General features: G+C 34.7%; 1 protein-coding gene across 2 annotated transcripts in view; it reads right to left on the bottom strand.

Annotated features, from left to right (window-relative positions):
* Window positions 1-22,486, bottom strand: part of LOC127882463 (carnitine O-palmitoyltransferase 2, mitochondrial-like) — a 60,011-nt gene that overhangs the window by 22,452 nt on the left and 15,073 nt on the right. For both annotated transcript variants that reach the window (XM_052431107.1, XM_052431108.1), the window contains exons 7-8: window positions 21,965-22,069; window positions 3,469-3,566 (exon numbers count right to left, since the gene is read on the bottom strand). In XM_052431107.1, the coding sequence (XP_052287067.1) occupies window positions 3,469-3,566; window positions 21,965-22,069 (203 nt within the window). The remainder of the gene's footprint in view (window positions 1-3,468; window positions 3,567-21,964; window positions 22,070-22,486) is intronic.

The raw sequence follows: 22,486 nt of genomic DNA, 5'->3' as shown, positions 1-22,486 counted from the left end.
TGAACACAAAATCCGAAACAAGTTTTGCATTCGTTCGATGCTTTAAACATATAGTTTACAGATAAAAAACACAACGTCCGCAACATTTCCTTAAATTCCAGAGAGTGTGCATAAAACTGTAGTGTTTCGTTACCGAAATGACGTCACACAATGTACTGCGTAGTACATTTTGTAATATAAAATCAAAGCGCTGATTGCATAGCAAAATGAATTCAACACTATCTTGAACGCAAAGCTATAATGATGTTTCAATAAAATACACAGAATTTTGTAGACACAGAAAAAGGCTTAATGCTAGTCGATAGTGTTTAAGATGGGGATGTCCGACACAATGCAGTGGTTTGCTCTTTTCACGTTTTTAATATTATAGTCATGGGAATTCAAGTTCTACTCTTTAAGGTAGCTAATCGAACGGCTTCGAAACAATAAACATGTCTGCGAGTATTATGGTTAATTTCATGTGATATGTATATTAAATTTTTGCGAAAACTTTGGTTACCATCATTAAATGCACAAAAAGAAAAAGGTTTTCAATTTTATTTCATCTCCCCACTCATTCCATCCCGCGAAACCCTTAAGGTGTCGCAACTCTAGTATAGTGACCTGAAAATCAATAGGGGTCAACTGCGAGTCATGATCAATCTACCTATCAAGTTTCATGATCCTAGGCATAAGCATTCTTGAGTTATCATCCGGAACCATTTTACTATTTCGGGTCACAGTGACCTTGACCTTTGACCTAGTGACCTGAAAATAAATAGGGGTCATCTGGGAGTAATGTTCAATCTACCTATCAAGTTTCATGATCCTAGGCCTAAGCCTTCTTGAGTTATATTCCGGAAACCATTTTACTATTTCGGGTCACTGTGACCTTGACCTTTGACCTAGTGACCTGAAAATCAATAGGGGTCATCTGCGAGTCATGATCAATCTACCTATCAAGTTTCATGATCCTAGGCCTAAGCGTTCTTGAGTTATCGTCCGGAAACCATTTTACTATTTCGGGTCACCGTGACCTTGACCTTTGACCTAGTGACCTCAAAATCAATAGGGGTCATCTGCGAGTAATGATCAATGTACTTATGAAGTTTCATGATCCTAGGCCCAAGCATTCTTGAGTTATCATCCAGAAACCACCTGGTGGACGGACGGACCAACCGACCGACAGACATGTGCAAAGCAATATACCCCATCTTCTTCGAGGGGGGGCATAATAAACAGTAAAGCAAAGCAGAAATACTGTACAATATAGTCAATACTTGTTGACAAAAAAGGCCACGAAATGCACGTGCTCAATTCATGAGCACATGTAAAAACCCGGCAAAGTGTTGAAAATCAATAAAATAATAACAAAATAATACGAGAAAAGATTTCTGAATGAAGCAGAAACGATAAATTATCTAATTCATCAATTTCAAATCCATATACCACGCAGAATATAATAACAAGAGGGCCATGATGGCACTGAATCACTCACCTGACTAACGAAATACAATCCCAACCCAGATTTCATGAAGATAAACATTCTGATCAAATTTTATAAAGATTGGATGAAAACTATTGTCTACTCAAGGTTCTCTATTATTTGACCTAGTGACCTAGTTTTTGACCCCAGATGACCCAAATACAATCCCAACCCAGATTTCATCAAGATAAACATTCTGACCAAATTTCATAAAGATTGGATGAAAACTGTGACCTCTATTGTCTATACAAGGTTTTTCTATTATTTGACCTAGTGACCTAGTTTTTGACCTAGTGACCTAATTTTTGACCTAGTGACCTAGTTTTTGACCCCAGATGACCCAAATACAATCCCAACCCAGATTTCATCAAGATAAACATTCTGACCAAATTTCATAAAGATTGGATGAAAACTGTGACCTCTACCGTCTACACAAACAAATTGTTGACGGTTTTTCTATTATTTGACCTAGTGACCTAGTTTTTGACCTCAGATGACCCAAATACAATCCCAACCCAGATTTCATCAAGATAAACATTCTGACCAAATTTCATAAAGATTGGATGAAAACTGCGACCTCTATTGTCTACACAAGGTTTTTCTATTATTTGACCTAGTTTTTGACATAATGACCTAGTTTTTTACCCCAGATGATCCAAATACAATCCCAACCCAGATTTCATCAAGATAAACATTCTGACCAAATTTCATAAAGATTGAATGAAAACTGTGACCTCTACTGTCTATACAAGGTTTTTTTCTATTATTTGACCTAGTTTTTGACCTAGTGACCTAGTTTTTGATCCCACATGACCCAAATACAATCCCAACCCAGATTTCATCAAAATAAACATTCTGACCAAATTTCATCAAGATTGGATGAAAACTGCGACCTCTATTGTCTACACAAGGTTTTTCTATTATTTGACCTAGTTTTTGACCTAGTGACCTAATTTTTGACCCCAGATGACCCAAATACAATCCCAGCCCAGATTTCATCACTATTAACATTCTGACCAAATTTCATAAAGATTGGATGACAACTGTGACCTCTTCTGTCTACACAAACAAATTGTTGACGGGCACACGCACACACGCATGCACACGCACACATACGGACGCCAGACATCACACGGTCACATAAGCTCACCATGTCACTTCGTGACAGGTGAGCTCAAAACAACCAGATTTCAGAGCCGATGAAAAATGGCGAACTGCACAGTGTTCTCCAGAAAAGTAAGATAAGTTACGGTTCTTTATTTCCGGTTAGGTTACATTGTTCTATGTTTAACCTGATCTGTTTTCAGTTAGAGAGGTGGCCGAATTCCGGCACTATAGATTTCTGGAGAAGCTAACCTACCTAGAAAGGTATAGCTAGGGATAGCAGGTATGTATTAATGACATTAAAATAAAGCATGTGTTTGTTTAATACATATACGTGTACTTGCGTCAGTTCTTAAAAACTTGAAACAGACCTCATAAAACAACCAAGAACTTGCAATTGGTATACAGGCTGTTCCATTATGATGAAGGATGAGGCAGAGACGCTTTTTGGTTTTTAAACATCTTTGTCTATGATATTTAACAACAGTACACATTACTGTTTTATGGACTGATGTACAGTAAAAAGACAATCATTTAACAAAAATTGATTTGCCAAATATAAACTCATTTTTTTCCAACATTTCTTGTATAAACTAGCATCATTAAAGAATGCAAGTACATTGATGTCAAATCATCACAGTACTAGTGTGTATTTGACTAATATGGAGCCAGTGTAGCTCCAGACCACTCTATGCATTTATATAGTCTGGTCAGGAGCTACCGTCTGCTATAGAAAGGCAAGGTTCTGTTGCCACAAATGGCATAAGACCCATTTTTGCATGACAAGGCTCATATGACTGTATTTAACATGGATTCATAAAATAAAACAGTGAACAGCCATTGCATTCCAATTTACCATTTTAATGACCATTGACATTAATTACCAACCCTTATCTTACCATCTTTATCTATGGCGTCAAACAGGTACATGTGACCATTCCTCAGCACCAGCATGTGTTTGGCTTTCTCATCCAGGGACAGCACATCCTTGCCATGCCTGCAATAACAACAACATAGGACATCACCCCTGTTGCAGATGTTACTTTCAGGAAAATGTAAGTGGCCATGCAAAGACCTCCAATACTTTATAAATAAGCGACAATCTGGAAAAAGAATGTTAAATATGTATGTATAACGTGCTGTTCAAGATTAGCCTGTGCAGACTGTGCAGGCTAATCTGGGACGCAACTTTAAGCACATGCAACCTCCTATTCACTGAGTGAGGCTCAAATAAAGACTAAGATAGCAAACTCCCTATAAAAATATTCCTCTTAAGACCACTACTACATACTAGGGAACAAGCCACTAGGCACTTAATTAATACAGATCTACAGATCCATGATTTTGCCACTTACTGTTGCATGAGACAAGATATAATAGCATACACAATGCTTACATCTTGGACTGCATGGACACCACCTATTATGCAGTGTTAAGAATAAAGAAAAGACTTAGAAACGATGGAAAAACACGTAGAGTTTATATATATATATATATACACGCCACCAATGTTATTCACTAACAACGTATTGTAAAAAAAAGAATAAACAAAAATGAATTTCCAGGGGAAGTAAATGGCAAGTTTGTATTTAAGTTTTAGAATAGTCAATACTAAAGTTTTATGAATATTATTCATCTTTATTCTGAAGTCTTAAAATGGATTAGTGAAATGGATAATAGAATATAGGACCTGAAACGCAGAATATCTTAGAATGTCAAACATTGATTGCTTGTTGGTTGAATAACACAATGGCATGAAAGTGGAAACAACACATTTCCTGATATGAATAATACTTCTGCATCTACTTAATTAAGGAAATGTAAGGTTTTAACCCTTTCCCCCATAAGAAGCAAAGTGAAAATGGCTTTTGCAACCAGCACGAAACCAGAATACCGTATTTTACCATGTATAGCGCGCTCCCATGTATAACGCGCATGCGATTTTTTAAAGCAAAAATGGAGAAAAAGAAAGAATTCAAGATCAAAAACCTGAAAGTTGGGCCGAAAATGGCCGCCATTCTTATATTGCGCAATCATTTAATCTGAGTTTTAAAGTAGGGAGCGTTTATACGATCAGGAGCATGGGTTGCAAAGCACTATATTTTCGACAATTTTTAAGATTATTCTCTCGAGAACACCGTATATGTCCTTATTGTCGCGCACTGCGCTTGTTTTTTCAAGACCCCTGCGCATTAAATTCGAACCACTATTACCTATTCCTCACATTTGAACAGTGTAACATTTTCATTACCTGCCGCTCACAACATCGTATGACATAGTCTTCTGCAGACCCGCAACATCGCAATGTCCAATTTTACGCAAATCGTCCGTGGATCCCATTTTATTTTTCATCGACTTAAATATTTCCCCATTAAGAGATGCTCCCGATTTAATCCAGTTTGACCCGGTATTTCGCGCCGTCACTGCGTCTAGTTGATCTGTATTTATAGTGAGTCAAACAATACACCCGAACGCTCAATTCCATACAGTTGGTGTTATCGGCGTAAAGCCATTAGACAAATATCATTTGTTTGTCTCTATTGAAAGAAACTAAAATGAGTCTATATCTCTATTGTTGGTTTGTAACCTACGTAGTATACTCGCACGGTAGCATATTAATGCAGAGATCGGAAAATCATTGATAAATGTATTCGTCGTTTCAATGCTTAGGGCCGAGAAATTTCGGCAAATCGGAACTCAACTAACGTATAACACTTGCTCAATTAACCGTTTAACTCCACCTCCGTTTTTTGCAAAAAGGTTCGAAGGCGGAGCTTTGCACGTGCTATTATTTAATTGGACGATTGCCATTGAGGAAGAAACACACGATTGGTTCGGCATGTTGATTGCTAGACAAAGGAAGCCAATTTTGTCGGTGAGAAACTTGTCGCTTTATTGCTTCAAACAGGAAGCGGCTTTCCTTTGATGACGACAAACTGTCAATTCACAGAGTGCAAATTTTCGGAATTGCTAACATTAAAATTTGGATTAAATTATCAAAATAAAGCAAAAGCGAAGTTGAGAAATATGATTGAAATAATTAGCGTCAGTTCAAATAAGACGTTTTGCGTTGTAAATCAACGAGTTTTCATGACAACAAAAACTTAAACAAACAATACCGCGACGACGCGGGGATTGATATACCTCGATTTTTTTTAATGAACAATCAATAAAGAAGTGTGAAAACACCAACAAAGACATTTTTTCATCTTTTAATTTTTGTCAAAACTGTTACTACCCCGTTCATTCCTACCCTTTCCCGCTTTTTGTTGTTTCGACAACGGCCCTTTCAGTCTATAACATGATAGGGTGTAGTTTTCTGCAATAAAAAAAATGGCGGCAATTGTGAAGATTTACGAATACGAAATGGATTTTTTGCAATTTAGCAACCAGGAAAGCGTTGTGTCAATGTATTACGCGCACTGAATTTTTATTTTAAAATTTGAAGGTAAAAAACTGCGCGCTATGCATGGTAAAATACGGTAGTCTGCGAGTAACTCGCAGTCTGTTCAGGTTTTATGCTGTTTGCTGCTCATTAGTAATAGGAGCTAATGGTTGGAAATGAAGCCTTTAAAACTTGAATTTAGTAAGAAAGGTAATTAATTAAATGTAACTTTCTAAGAGACTACAATAGATATAGATGGCCATGGTGAAGTAGATATGGTGTCCGCCTAGTGATCGGGAGGTCACGGGTTCGATACCTACTGTGGGAGCATTCTTTAGATCTCCCCGATAGACAACAAAGAAACGGACTCGAGAGCGTTTCATATAAGCTTAGGCTTGTTTTGCAATCTAGCTTAAATAAATAGGTAAAAAAAAGAAAAAGAAAAAAAAAGACTACAAATGTGTAAAAATACAGATCTAAGTGGTAAAGGGTTAATTGTATACAAAAACTTATATGATACTTGATGATACTTGATGATTTTCTATTGATAAGGACCACAATGTTCATGAAAGCTGATCAACAGGTTATATAGCATAAAATAGACAACCTTTCCTTTCATTGAACACTATCGTACTAACGCCTACGTAAAAACATGGTTCCTCGTGTTTTTTTCAAACCTGTATCGACAGTGTTTTCTTTAGCCCTGAATGTGCTTTCCAAACTATGTTTATTTTGCTAATCCACGCTGTTGTGTAGTTGTTCTATTTTTTCTATAGACCGTGGGTACAATTATTTGTATGACATTCGAAACTTCGTTGATTGCACAAGTTGATACATTTTGATAAACATTTATAATTGAATAAAATTGCGTACGTGCACAAGCATGGCTTGAGCAATTTATAAAAGTATAATACACATTGAAAACCATAGGTAATAATCGCGATGTACAAATAGTATGTGTATGATATTAGAAACTATGTTGATTGTGCAAATAAATACATTTGGATCAATATATATAATTAAATAAAATCATGTGTGTGCACAAGCACGGCCTGAGCGATTTATAATAGTATAATAAAACACATGGAAAAACATTACAAATAATCGTAATAAATAAAAACTGTGCTGATTAAGTGGTATGTATACTATTTTATTATAAAGATATGAATTAAATATTGTTTTGTTACAATAAACCACTCAGTAATAATCATGATATATAAAAACTGTGCTGATTAAGTGGTTTGTATACTATTTTTATTATAGATATGAATTAAATATTGTTTGGGTACCATTAACCACTCAGTAAGGTTTGTACAACATGCTATATACGGTTACTTATAAGTGTCTTGTTCTGAGACAACTGGGCGTAATTAATGTGCGTAAAGTGTCGTCCCCGCTTTTATGGTACTTTTAGTTTCAAGGAAGTCCCTCCTTACCGAAAATCAAGTTTAGGCGGAAAGTGTCGTCCCTGATTAGCCTGTGCAGACTGCACAGGCTAATCTGGGACGACACTTTACGCACATGTATTATGCCCAGTTTTATCAGAACAAGACACATATTTTTTTCCTTTTTGCTTCTATAATAATTTCAGCCGTAAACAAGATGTTCGTTAAATGTACTGATTGTCCGTATGTAAAAAATGTTATGAAATAGATATGCATGTATAGGTTAATTGACGCAATTAACTTATTATCAAACTATGCACATTGAGCAGGACATCATAGATAGTTTTTGTGCATGTGCACTCGAATAGTTTATGTTAATTGACTCAAATTAGTATAGAATTATGAATACGGAGCTAAACTCATCAATAGTTGCGTGCATGCGTTCTTGAATAGTTTCGAAAGAATGCTTATTGAAATATATTAATAATCAATGTAATACAACAAAGCCTGGAAATACTAGGCACTGTTATTGTATTTTATGCTGTATATGTTACTTAACATTTAACCTGTTTGTTAATGTAAACATACAATATTATTGTGTTTAGGTTAGAAAGAAACAGTTACTTTTGTTTTTCGTAAATTGTATTCATATTAATGCTATTTTTAATATGGTCTACTTATAAGACATGCATAAATTATTTAGAACACACAATTAACTCCAACAGCAATTTAGCATGCTGTTAACTTTTTTAAAGTTGTACTCTATTACTGTACGCTAAAGATGTTATAACATTTTTTTCATATTTTTACTCATTAAAATATTAGAACTTGTTCTACGCACAATTAACAAATTACACATGCCTGTAACTTGTGCAGAATTTTTTTCTCATGACAATATCGTTCACCCTGTACTAAGAAATGCGCCATTTTACCGTTCTTGTTAATTAAAATGTTCGTGCTTTTTTTGTTTCTTTTGTTTGTTTTTTGTTCTTGTTGTTTTTTCTAGTCATATAGACACTTTAGTAGCTTAAAAACTACATTTACCACTTTAAACGTTATAAATTGTAGATAATTATAAATCCTTCGCCATTTATAAAAAAGCAACTAAAATATTCAAAAAAGAAGGATAAAGTAAATGTATTTAAAAATTACAACATATTCTTTGATGCATCATCTCTGTTTTTGTCAAATTTTGTTTTTCGACACTCAACCGCCAAAAACTCCAACAATATTAATATCTAACTTTGTAAGTCGCATATAATTTTATACAAAAAACTTTATTATACAACCTACCTTTTATGATTCTTTAATGACATACAGGACACTATGACAAACACTATGAATCATACAATTCAAATATCAGTTGACATAAAAACATTTTTGATTCAAAATACATGTTACAACATGTGCTATCAATTACATAAATGGAATCCATAATACTAACATTAAACATGCGGGGTTTAGGAAACAAGGATAAAAGAATGCAAGTGTTTGAATGCCTATATACCGTCTAAACTATTCAATATATATGTTACAAGAGACACATTTGAGTAACTCTAATTATGAACAATGGAAACATGACTGGCCGGGTCGATTTGTTTATAGTGGCTGTAAGTCAAATAGCGAAGGTGTAGGGATATTTTTACAATCAAATAGTGACATGGAACTAGTAAACTTAACTGAAATTGTTATTGGAAGGCTATAAATAGCTGTAGACATAAAATACAAGATATAACCATCACACTTATTAACATTTACGGGTCAAACAAAGATGACCCATATGTATTCTCAAAACCAAATAGCTTTCTATTGTCAAATACTGATAAAAAAATTATTATAGGCGGTGATTTTAATACTGTCTAAACAGGACTTGACAAGAAAAACGGTAATTTTAATACCCATAAAACCTGCAAAAAATCTCGAATAAATTAATGGCCATCAATGATCTAAGCAACATCTGGAGGATAAAACATCCAGACAAAAAACAATTCACATGGCATTCTAATTGTAAATTACATATATTCTGCATACTTGACTTCTTCTTGATATCAAATAACTTACGTAATCTTATATCAAAATGTAACATTAAACCTGGGTATAAAACGGACCACTCTCTTGAACAGTTAAACATAATTTTACTCTTAGGAAAAGGACGTGGATACTTTAAAATTAACAATTCCATTCTACTAGATGTTGAATATCAAAACAAAATAAAACAAGAAACCGTCGGAGACGGGTGATGCTCCCCAAAGTTGTTTTTTTGTCACAATATTGCACTATATATTCAGATAAAAGGAAACGTCTTGAGGGGCATAACTTTGGACAAAATAATATGACGGATGGTTTAGCAACTTAAACATTTCAAAGGGCCATAACTCTCTAAATAAATCATCTAACCAGAACTCACAAATAACATGCGCATCTCCTCCAGGTAGTTAAGCTTCCCATAAAGCTTCATTGAATTCCAGTCAGTAGTTGGGGGGGACAAGAATTGCACTAAATGTACAGTTTATAGAAAATTTGAAAGGGCCATAACTCTGTGAAAAATCATCCGACCAGAACCGGCTGATATTATGCATATCTCCTCTTGGTAGTGAAGCTTCCCATAAAGTTTAATTGAATTCCGGTCATTAATTGCTGAGAAATAGCCCGGACAAAAATTGTGCACGGACGGACGGACACACGCAAGGACAGATGAAGCCGGAAGCAGCGACTATATGCTGCCCCTCAAAATTTTGGGGGAAGCATAACAAAGTATCAATGGCATATCGAATTAAATAAAGAATGTAATCCAAACAAAATGCGGGAACTAATTAAGAGTACAATTCGTAACGAAACATTAAAATACTGTTCAATTAAAAACAAAAAATCTAACAAGAGTGCCAAACTGTCACAAGATACGCCCGTTCGAAGGTTTTGGACACCATGCTCAATACTTAAAATGCACTAAGTGACCTCGAGACCTAGTCATTGACCCGGCATGACCCATATTTGAACTTGACCTAGATATCATTTAGACGTAATATCTGACTAAATTAGGTGAAGATCATATGGAAACTACTTCAATTAGAGAGCGGACACCAGCTAAATGCTTGAAATGCACTAAGTGACATCGTGACCTTGTTTTTGACCCGGAATGACCCATATTTTAACTTGGCCTACATAGCATCTAGACACAACTTCTGACTAAATTAGGTGAAGATCGGATGAAAACTACTTCAATTAGAGATGGGACACCATGCAAAATGCTTGAAATGCACCAAGTGGCCTCATGACCTCGTTTTTGACCATGCATGACCCATATTTGAACTTGACCAACATATCATCTAGACACAACTTCTGACCAAATTAGGTGAAGATCGGATGAAAACTACTTCAATTAGAGAGCGGACACCATGCTAAATGCTTGAAATGCACTAAGTAATCTTGTGACCTCGTTTTTGACCCGGCATGACCCATATTCGAACTTGACCTACATATCATCTAGACACAACTTCTGATCAAATTAGGTGAAGATCGGATGAAAGCTACTTCAATAAGAGCGGACACCATGCTAAATGCTTGAAATGCACTAAGTGACCTCATGACCTCGTTTTTGACCCTGCATGACCCATATTTGAACTTGACCTACATATCATGTAGTCACAACTTCTGACCAAATGAGGTGAAGATCGGATGAAAACTACTTCAATTAGAGAGCGGACACCATGCTAAATGCTTGAAATGCACTAAGTAACCTCGTGACCTCGTTTTTTACCCGGCATGACCCATATTCAAACTTGACCTACATATCATCTAGAAACAACTTTTGACCAAATTAGGTGAAGATCAGATGAAAACTACGTCAATTAGAGAGCGGACACCATGCTAAATGCTTGAAATGCACTAAGTGACCTCTTGACCTAGTTTTTGACCCGGCATGACCCATATTTGAACTGGACCTACATATCATCTAGACACAACTTCTGACCAAATTTGGTGAAGATCAAGTGAAAACTACTTCAATTAGAGAGCAGACACCATGCTTAATCCTTGAAATGCACTAAGTGACCCCTTGACCTAGTTTTTGAACTGGCATTACCCATATTCGAACTTGACCTAGATATTGTCTGGACACAACTTCTGACCCAGTTTGGTGAAGATAGGATGAAAACTATTTGAATTAGAGAGCGGACACTGCTGTTGACGCCGCCTGCCGCCCGCCGGCCAAGGGTGAAACTATTATACGTCCAGTTTTTTAAAACGGCTGTATAAAAAGGAAGAAGTCTTAATTACAGAAATCAGGACACTACAACAAAATTTAATAAATTGAAACTCTGCTGATTCTATAGAAAATATAACAAACATAACAAAAGCTAAACAACAAGAAGTAGTACACATTTATGATAAAAAGGTTAATGGATATATTTTTAGATCAAAAGCTACATGTATTAAGGTCAAAGGAAATGAAAAAATTCAGCATACTTTGCCAACCTAGAAAAACGGAGAGCCATTAAGAAAACAATTCATAAGTTAATTGTTGATAACACAATGTTAAAAGATAAAGACAAAATATAAGAAGCAGAAGCCAGCTATTATGAAACACTTTATAAACAGAATCATATAGAAGAAACTGCATCAGAATTTCTTAATGATTGTGTCTATAAATAAACTAAACAAAGAACAAAAAGTAAAATGTGAAGGCATACTTAATGATTATGAATGCGGATGTGCATTATTAGAAATGGTGAATAATAAAAACCCTGCAGGCTCTGACGGACTAACTGTTCAATTTTATAAAATATTCTGGCCAGTATTAACAGAATACTATATCAAATCAATTAATTATTCTTTTGACAAATGGTGAACTAGCTGCTCTACAAAAACAGGGTATAATGACACTTATTTCAAAGTCTGATAAAAACTTGGATTACATTTCAAACTGGCGACCAATTAGTTTATTAAACATTGATTACAAAATTGCAACTAAATCTATAGCTAACGGTTTAAAAAAAGTATTAAATCAAATAATTAGTTATGACAAAACAGGTTTCATGAAAGACAGATAAAAATGTTAGATTAATATTCGATGTAATTGAATATCTTGAAAGTTACAATAAACCTTGACTGTTATTTTTTGCAGACTTCGAACAAGCATTTGACAGCTTGAATCACTCCTTTATCTTACATTGTCTTGATCATCTCAATTTCGAACCACAGCTTTATGTTCAATGGATTAAAGTATTTTACAATGATATAAATAGTATTATTATAAACAATGGAAATCTTTCTAGAAGTTTTAAAATAGAAAGAGGAGTTCGGTAAGGTTGTCCACTATCGTCGTCCTTATTTATTTTATGTTTGGAAATTCTATCAAATTATATAAATACTAATTCCATAAAATCAATGACCAAGAAATTAAGCGAACCTTTTTTTGCAGACGATGCAACTTTTGTCAATGATGGATGTCCTTTTAAACACTAGCGGAAACCCTCCATAAATTTAGAAAAATATCAGGACTAAATATCAACTTAACAAAATCCACTGTAATGAGAATTGGATCTCTAAAAAACTCAAACTTTGAATATTGTACCGAAAAAAATTTACTTGGACACCTGATGGGGCTTAAACTCTAGGAATTATTTTTACAATCAGCATAAACTTAATATAGACAAAAAACTTAATGCAGAAAATTAAAGAATTGGAAGACTGTTTAAAACAGTGGCTATATTGAAAACTTACCTTAATGGGAAAAATTACTGTTATAAAAAACGTTTGCATTACCAAAGTTAATATATCCATTTTCGGTTCTCCCAAATCCATTAAAGCAAGTAATAGATGGATTAATAAAAACTGTTTAAATTTATTGGGGATGATAAACCAGACAAAATTAAAAGAAAACAATTGCAACAACCTTATGAAAATGGAGGCTTAAAACTTACAGACATTAATTTTTGTTTAACACTACTAAAGCGGGCTGGGTTAAACAATTCCTAGATAAAAACAATCATGGCAAATGTAAAGTCTAATTACACAAAAAGCTCAAACAATTTGGTACCAGTCTAATATTTGAAAGTAATTTAGATGAAGCTATAATTCATGACATTAGTAAAGAAAATATATTTTTGAAAGATATGCTTACCGCATGGCAAAACATCAAGAACGAATATTGAACTGTTCAAAAGGGGGCATTCCTTTATGTAAACATGTCATATGGAATAACAAAAACATAAAAATAAATAACAAATCCATCTTTTTGGTAAACTGGTTTAACAATGGTATACAAACAATTGGACACTTATATAATTATAATAAAAAATACATATTATATGTTTAATGAAATACAACACTTATATATTATAAATTCACTTGAATTTCTAAATTACTATTAGCTGCGATTCCCAAAGAATGTAAAACATAATTGCATACACAAGGGATTAACACTTTAACAATGTCGGAAGCAACTTTTGGTAATTTGATTGAGAATACCAAACAAATAAATAAAACACTTTATAACATACAACAAAAAATGCAAACTGCAATTGATAATTGTACTGAAATGAATTGGAACAATTAATATATAATATAATGTGAGGTGTGGTCATTTATTAAGACGATCTTTAAAAAATAAAAAAAAGGAAAAATAAAAAAGGAGGGGGGGGGGGGGGGGGGGTTAGAGGGCGTATAATGTGGGGTGTGATAATTTATTAGATGATGTTACCAAAAAAACAAACTTTTTTTTTTTGGGGGGGGGGGGTTGGGGGGTGGGTAGGGGGGGTGAGAGGGGGTAAAATGTGGGGTGTGGTAATTTATTAGATGATGTTTAAAATATTTTTTGGGGGGGAGGAGGGATTCTGGGTCTTTAAAAAATAAAAAAAAGGAAAAATAAAAAAGGAGGGGGGGGGGGGGGGGGTTAGAGGGCGTATAATGTGGGGTGTGATAATTTATTAGATGATGTTACCAAAAAAACAAACTTTTTTTTTTTTGGGGGGGGGGGGTTGGGGGGGGTGGGTAGGGGGGGGTGAGAGGGGGTAAAATGTGGGGTGTGGTAATTTATTAGATGATGTTTAAAATATTTTTGGGGGGGGAGGAGGGATTCTGGGTAGGGGTGTGGGGAATTGTTTGGGTGGAATCCATTGTGGTATTCAGGTAAGTGTTGTTTTGTCAAAGTAATAATAAAATGTGATCACAAATAAAGAAGTTATGGCAATTTAAGCAAAATGTTCAATTATCTATGTGTAAAAGGGGCCATAAGTATGTCAAAATGCTTGATACAGTGGTGTGTTCTTGTTTATAGGTTGGGGTCATGTTGGTAAACAAGTATGCAAAATATAAAAGGAATATGTCAAAGTATATAGGAAATATTTGGGGTTGCACGCAAAGTATAACTTAGATTTATCAATAATATGCATATTCTAAGTATAAAGGGGCAATAATTATTTCATAATGCTTGATATAGTGTTCTGCTCTTGCTTATAGGTTGGGGTCATAATGGTAAACAAGTATGCAAAATATGAAAGCAATATGTAAAGGGACATTGAAAATATTTGGGTAGTACGCAAACTTTAACAATTGCTGCACATTGTAAGTGGAAAAGGGGCCTTAATTATGAAAAAATGCTTGATAGAGTTGTCTGCTCTTGTTTATAGGTTGGGGTTATAATGGTAAACAAGTATGCAAAATATGACAGCAATATGTCAAGGGACATTGAAAATATTCGGGGTAGTACGCAAACTTTAACATTTGCATATTCTAAGTGGAAAAGGGGCCATAATAATGAAAAAATGCTTGATAGAGTTGTCTGCTCTTGTTTATAGGTTGGGGTCATGTTGGTAAACAAGTATGCAAAATATGAAAGCAATAAGTAAAGGGAAAATGAAAATAATTGGGGTAGTACGAAAACTTTAACATTTGCACGCTAACGGAACAAAATGGAAACGCCAACGCCGGGGTGAGTAGGATAGCTCCACTATATATATTTCATATATAATAGTCGAGCTAAAAATGCATACCAAATTTCAATATTTTTCCAAATTATCTCAAGATAAAAATACAGACAGAAGCAGGAATTGCCCTTATTAAAAACAAATATGAAACAAATAATCAACAAGAGCAACGCCTTGCGGGTGCAGACCGCTCATCTATTTTTCTTTTTAAAGATGTAGGGACCTATCTCAATTTCAATCACAAAGGAGGGAGGGGTGGAGTGGAGAGGGGTGTATAGTGTGGGGGTGTGGTCATTGATTACATTATCTTCCAAAAATGGAAAAAAATGCAAAAAAAAAAAATGGGGGGTGGAGGATTCTTCACGCCACAGGTGGTTAGCGTGTGGCTATGATATTAATTAGTGAAAACATCATTTTGAATGATAAATAATCATATTATAACGAAAAATTAACTTTTCTGAAAAAAAATATTTCACTATCAAATATATATATAACAAGGTATGCAACTCAAAATCACCCCATAACGGGGTGCATCGCTTTGAACAGCCATATCTTCATCAATTGTGCAGCGATTTTCACGATCTCGGTCTTATTCAACGCAGAAATGAATTTCCTTTCTGGAAATGTATATGTCTTGCAATATTTTTACAAATGCTGGGTCAACTTTTAAGAAATAACACGATACACAACACGCATGACCCAGTTGACAGTGATCATGTATTCTTTATGAATGAAATCTCCAGTTGTAAAGACACACCTCCGCATTGGACCAATGAAATCACTCGTATGTTTAAAATGTCAGTTAGTTGAAATGTATGTAAACAAAGGTTTCAAACGGCGCTGGACAGTTAGTCTTGATGCAGAATGTAACGACAAGAACGGTAATAATGTTTTTTCATAAGTTTTATTGAATTATGGTATCGAACTACATGAACTTTGTAGGGAAGTTGCCCTTTACTCCGTGAAGATTTCAGTCTTAAAGACAGCATGATCACTGTCAACTGGGTCATGCGTGTTGTGTATCGTGTTATTTCTTAAAAGTTGACCCAGCATTTGTAAAAATATTGCAAGACATATACATTTCCAGAAAGGAAATTCATTTCTGCGTTGAATAAGACCGAGATCGTGAAAATCGCTGCACAATTGATGAAGATATGGCTGTTCAAAGCGATGCACCCCGTTATGGGGTGATTTTGAGTTGCATACCTTGTTATATATATATTTGATAGTGAAATATTTTTTTTCAGAAAAGTTAATTTTTCGTTATAATATGATTATTTATCATTCAAAATGATGTTTTCACTAATTAATATCATAGCCACACGCTAACCACCTGTGCTTCACGCTGGGTATGCGGATACTTTGATAACAGATGGCACTTTGATACCAGATAACAACAAAAGCCACGCGCGAGAGGTAAGTTCATCAGTTTTTTTTAAGTTATATCAAACAGATTAGTTTTTTAGACAAGGCGCATGGTCGAGTTTATAAAAAGTGAATCCTTTTCTATTGCAAAGAAAAAACATCACGGAAGAATGGTAGATTTTTCCCCAAAAAATAGAAAATTCGGTCAGAAAACAGCATAAACTGGATGAACAGTAAATATTTCAACAAAATAAAACTACTTAGAAATATTGCATGAAATTGTTTGATATTCCAGCATGTAGAGTAATCACTGTGCTTCAAATACTGAAATTTTGATAGTATTCAATGAAATATAAACGAAGATAGAGCATGTTTTAATAGGTGGTATTTATGAAGTTGCAGATACTTTGATTCTCGATATAGGGCACTTCGGATAACAGAGACTTTCAACAAATTGGGCACTCTGATAACCGAGTTTTATCTTATACATGAAATGCATTTATGTATATTATGGCTATTCTTACCAAACATTTTGAAGTACGAATCAATTTGCAATGTCAAGCCCAACACATTGGGAATCTATGCATAACGTGATTACATATATGTGAAATATAACCAATCGCGTTGTTCGTTTAAAAAAATCTTATTACTTTTAATTTATATAATTAATATTATAAGTAGTGCAAATTGTAAACAAGATTCAAATGCTTATTTCTGAAGTAATATATTTCAAGCGGCGACTGAAAATAATTGTCTAAATAATAAACTTGTTTTTATATGATAAATTGAGATTAAGAGAATTGAAAATACAACGGATCATGTGGATCAACACGACTTTGTTCAAATGAACTTATAGCAGGACTCTAGATAAGGGGAGCAAGGGGTCTTAAAGCGGCCAATACACCTCATAAAATCCTTTGTCATTGGTTCTCATTAGAATCGCATCATGAAGACGATACTAATGCGTAGCCACACAATTTAAAATAGATTGGAAAACTCCCTTTATATTGAGCTCCACTTATAGTAAGCACTTCCCTTTACAATTCCCTTTCCATTTTATAATCATATTCCAAAGAGTCCAAAGGGGTATGTTTCGGTAATTCGTTTTTAATTTACATCAGAACATACATTTTTTATTTGTTGCCTGCTTACTACAGCAGTATTCCACAGCAAATTCTGCATTTCTGAGTCACTAAATAGAGTGTGTTATATCTGATAAAAAGTGTTGAGTTATCTGGAATTGAAGTGTCATTGTCTTTGAGATGATCGGTAAAAGAAGTGTCCATGAAAATTTGGCATCCGACTCTTAAAACATTAAAATTTCCTCAAAAAAGTTATTTAACTAAAATTTAACATGTTGTAACATTTATGGACATATTGATCTTTTATTTTGAATAGGTGGCACGTTCTTGATTTATTTCCAAATATTTTTATTTTGTTGAAATACGTACTGATCATCAAATTCATGACGATTATTGATGAAATTTTATCTCTTTTTTTTTTATAATCCACTGTTTTTTTCACGGCTTATTTGCTCCACAATACAAAGTACTATACCATTAATCGACCAAACAATGTTACGTGTCTGAAAACCAAATGAACAGAACATAAATGCAAATAAGCTGAAGAACTCAACTCTTGCGCGTGGCTTTTATTGTTATCTGGTATCAAAGTGCCATCTGTTATCAAAGTATTTGCATACCCCGCATGATTTTTGGGTGGGATGGTTGGACGGTATTTCAAAAATAAAATAATAAAAATAAATATTTTTGTATATTAACCATGTTTGAAAAAAACAAGAGATGTGTTTGTCAGAAAAACAATGGCCCCTATTGCGCCGCTTTGAAAAAAAAATGTTTTTGTTTTTTTTACCTTTGACCTTGAAGGATGAACTTGACCTTGAACTTACACCACTCAAAATGTGCAGCTTTATGAGAACACCGCTTTTAAATATATTTTTGACCTTTGACCTTGAAGGATGACCTTGACCTTGAAGGATGACCTTGACCTTGAACTTCCACCACTCAAAATGTGCAGCTTCATGAGAACCCCGCTTCAATTGTGTTTTTTTTACCTTTGACCTTGAAGGAATACCTTGACCTTAAAGGATGACCTTGACCTTGAACTTCCACCACTCAAAATGTGCAGCTTCATGAGAACATCGTTTTGATTTTTGATTTTTTTTATTTTGACCTTGAAGGATGACCTTGACCTTGAACCTCCACCACTCAAAATGTGCAGCTTCATCATGAGATACACATGCATGCCAATGCTATCTTCAATATTAAAAAAGTTATGGCCAATGTAAATGTTTTCAGACTGACAGACGCCATATATTTGACATTTGACCTTGAAGGATGACCTTGACCTTCACCTATCACCACTCAAAATGTTCAGCTCCATGAGATACACATGCATGCCAAATATCAAGTTGCTATCTTCAATATTGAAAACGTTATGGCCAATGTTAAAGTTTTCGGACGGACAAACACCATAAATTTGACATTTGACCTTGAAGGATGACGTTGACCTTGACCTTTCACCACTCAAAATGTGCAGCTCCATGAGATACACATGCATGCCAATATCAAGTTGCTATCTTCAAAAGTGAAAAAGTTATGGCCAATGTTAAAGCTTTTTTCGGACGGACGGACAGACTGACTGACATACTGACGGACAGTCATTATGCCTCCCTACTGGGGGGCATAAAAAAAATTTTGGGGGTTGGGGGGGTATAGTAGGATGGTGTGGTGGTCATTTATTAGATGATCTCAAATTTTTATGTATAAAGGGCCCATAATTACGTCAAAATGCCAGTCAGCGTTACATAACTTTGCCTGTACAGTCCCCTTACGATAGTTACAATAGTTACGATAGTTAGTAAGTGTTGCAAGTATGAAAGCAATAGCCTTGATACTTAAGAAAAAAATGGACCTTAACACAAAACTTTCAAATTTTCAATTTTCTAAGTATAACAAGATGTGCTTGTGAAACACAATGTCCCCCTATATGATGTTTGACCTTGTAGGATGACCTTGACATTGTGAAGGATGACCTTGACCTTGACCTTTCACCACTCCAAATGTGCATGCCAAATATCAAGTTGCTATCTTCAATATTGCAAAAGGTATTCATAAAATAAGCGATTTGGGCCACAAATATATGACCTCTGACCTTGAAGGATGACCTTGACATTGACCTTTCACCACTCAAAATGTGCAGCTCCATGAGATGCACATGCATGCCAAATATCAAGTTGCTATCTTCAATATTGCAAAAGTATTTATAAAATAAGCGATTTGGGCCACATATATTTGACCTCTGACCTTGAAGGATGACCTTGACCTTTCACCACTCAAAATGTGCAGCTCCATGAGATACACATGCATGCCAAATATCAAGTTGCTATCTTCAATATTGCAAAAGTATTCATAAAATGAGCGATTTTGGCCACATATATTTGACCTCTGACCTTGAAGGATGACCTTGACCTTGACCTTTCACCACTCAAAATGTGCAGCTTCATGAGATACACATGCATGCCAAATATGAAGTTGCTATCTTCAATATAGCAAAAGTTATTGCAAAATGTTAAAGTTGGCGCAAACAGACAGACCAACAGACCAACAGACAGGGAAAAAACAATATGTCCCCCACTACTATAGTGGGGGACATAAAAAGGGCACATAATTCTGTCAAAATGCCAGTCAGAGTTACATAACTTTGCCAGCACAGTCCCCTTATGATAGTAAGTGTTGCAAGTATGAAAGCAATAGCTTTGATACTTAAGGAATAAAATGGACCTAAACACAAAACTTAACCAAAATTTTCAATTTTCTAAGTATAAAAAGGGCACATAATTCTGTCAAATGCAAGCCAGAGTTATCTAACTTTGCCTGCCCAGTCCCCTCATGAGAGTTAATAAGTGTACCAAGTTTGAATGCAATAGCATTGATACTTTATGAGAAAAGTGGACCTAAACGCAAAACTTAACCGGACGCTGACGCCAACGCCGACGCCAACGCCGACGCCAAGGTGATGACAATAGCTCATTTTTTTTATTTTCAAAAAATGGATGAGCTTTAAATGGATCCACTTCATACAATATTTTTCAACAAACAGAACTTCTCTTTAGTACATTTTAATTTTTACCAATGCTCTAAACCATTTGAACTTATGTTTAAAATGTCAACCGCAAAGTACTAACAATAACATAATCAAGAAATTTTGCACTATGTATTGTAAATGCTTTTAAATTACTTGATATTTTTCTTGAACCATTTAAACAAAAATATGCATTGTTTGTATGTATGCAAGTTCGTACGTGCATGCATGTGTGTGCGCGCAGGTGTGTGTGCATGTATATGTGACAGCGAGTGTGAATCCGCCTGTGCGCATGCTTATTGTTTTTGCCTCTCATGTGAAATGATCTATACATATATGTTGTATGTATGCGAACTATTATGAATGAATGGACTGTATATTTTTTAACTCTTTAAAAAATCTAAACATAATTATGAACAAGTGATCCATATATGTTATATTATATTATCAATATGTTATGTATGAAAATGTAAATGCTGCATATGTAAATGTCAAACATGGTAAAATAAATGAAAACAAGCAATGTGTGTGTGAAACACTAACGGTATGTCCCCATATATTTGACCTTAGACCTTGAAGGATGACCTTGACCTTCACCTTTCTACACTCAAAATGTGCAGCTCCATGACATACACATGCATGCCAAATATCAAGTTGCTATCTTCAATGTTGCAAAAGTGTACATTAAATAGGGGATTTTGACTCATATATTAGACCTTTGACCTTGAAGGATGACCTTGACCTTTCACCGCTCAAAATGTGCAGCTTCATGAGATACACATGCATGCCAAATATGAAGTTGCTATCTTCAATATTGCAAAAGTTATCGCAAATGTTAAAGTTTGACGCAAACACACAAACAAACAAACAAAACAACAGACAGGGCATAAACAATATGTCTCCTACTATAGTGGTGGGGGACATAAAAAAAAACAATTGTTCATGAATCTTTCACATAAATTGCAAAAAAATATTAAAAAATATTATAATTTCTTAGAAGCATAATTTGCATCTATACATCTCTCTGTTAACTATTCAAGTGGTTGCCCTTATGGTTTAATATATTTATTTATCAGAACAAAAATGTGTATTTTTTTGGCCAATAAACTACGAGAAACAATTCTTCTCATACAACATCAACATGTTTTACATCGTGCAGATGCAAACACTTAAAGTAGCAGAGGCAGTCAATTTCTGGAAACAAATTTTAGCACATAACATGCCATCTTACCTTGGTATTCTTGTAGAGTTGAAGAGATTTGGGTATTGACTCATGTCAAGTGGAAATGCTTTGTACCAGTAGGCCCCATAGAACGATATTGACTTTGGTAGCATTCTGAAAAAAAAATAAATTGTTTTACATCTGATCAAAAGTCCAGTCAATAATCTCTTGGAACTTCTTACATGTGGCACAACCAGAACAGCCTGTGTTCATTGCTAAAAACTTTTATGATGCAGTGCAGTGTGCATAAACATATCAGGAAGACATTTTGCAAAATTACAAACCACTCTGTACTCTTACATCCATTGTACGACTTATACAGAAAATCAGGCTGTTATTCTTAGTTAAATAAGAGAAATTAGTTTCCACTATTCATTTAAGAATAGAGCATGAAAGCATCAATATGAGGCAATCATTGTTAAGGGTAGTTTTACTCATAACAGCTAGCTTAACTGACCACTTGCCAGCTGTCAATCTAACTAACTGGTCAGCATATCAGACATCACTTTTTTGCAGCATTTTGTCTGACAA

This window comes from Dreissena polymorpha, chromosome 5 (genome assembly GCF_020536995.1).
Source record: "Dreissena polymorpha isolate Duluth1 chromosome 5, UMN_Dpol_1.0, whole genome shotgun sequence".
Taxonomy (NCBI): Eukaryota; Metazoa; Mollusca; class Bivalvia; order Myida; family Dreissenidae; genus Dreissena; species Dreissena polymorpha.
This window is presented reverse-complemented; position numbering and strand designations above follow the sequence as displayed.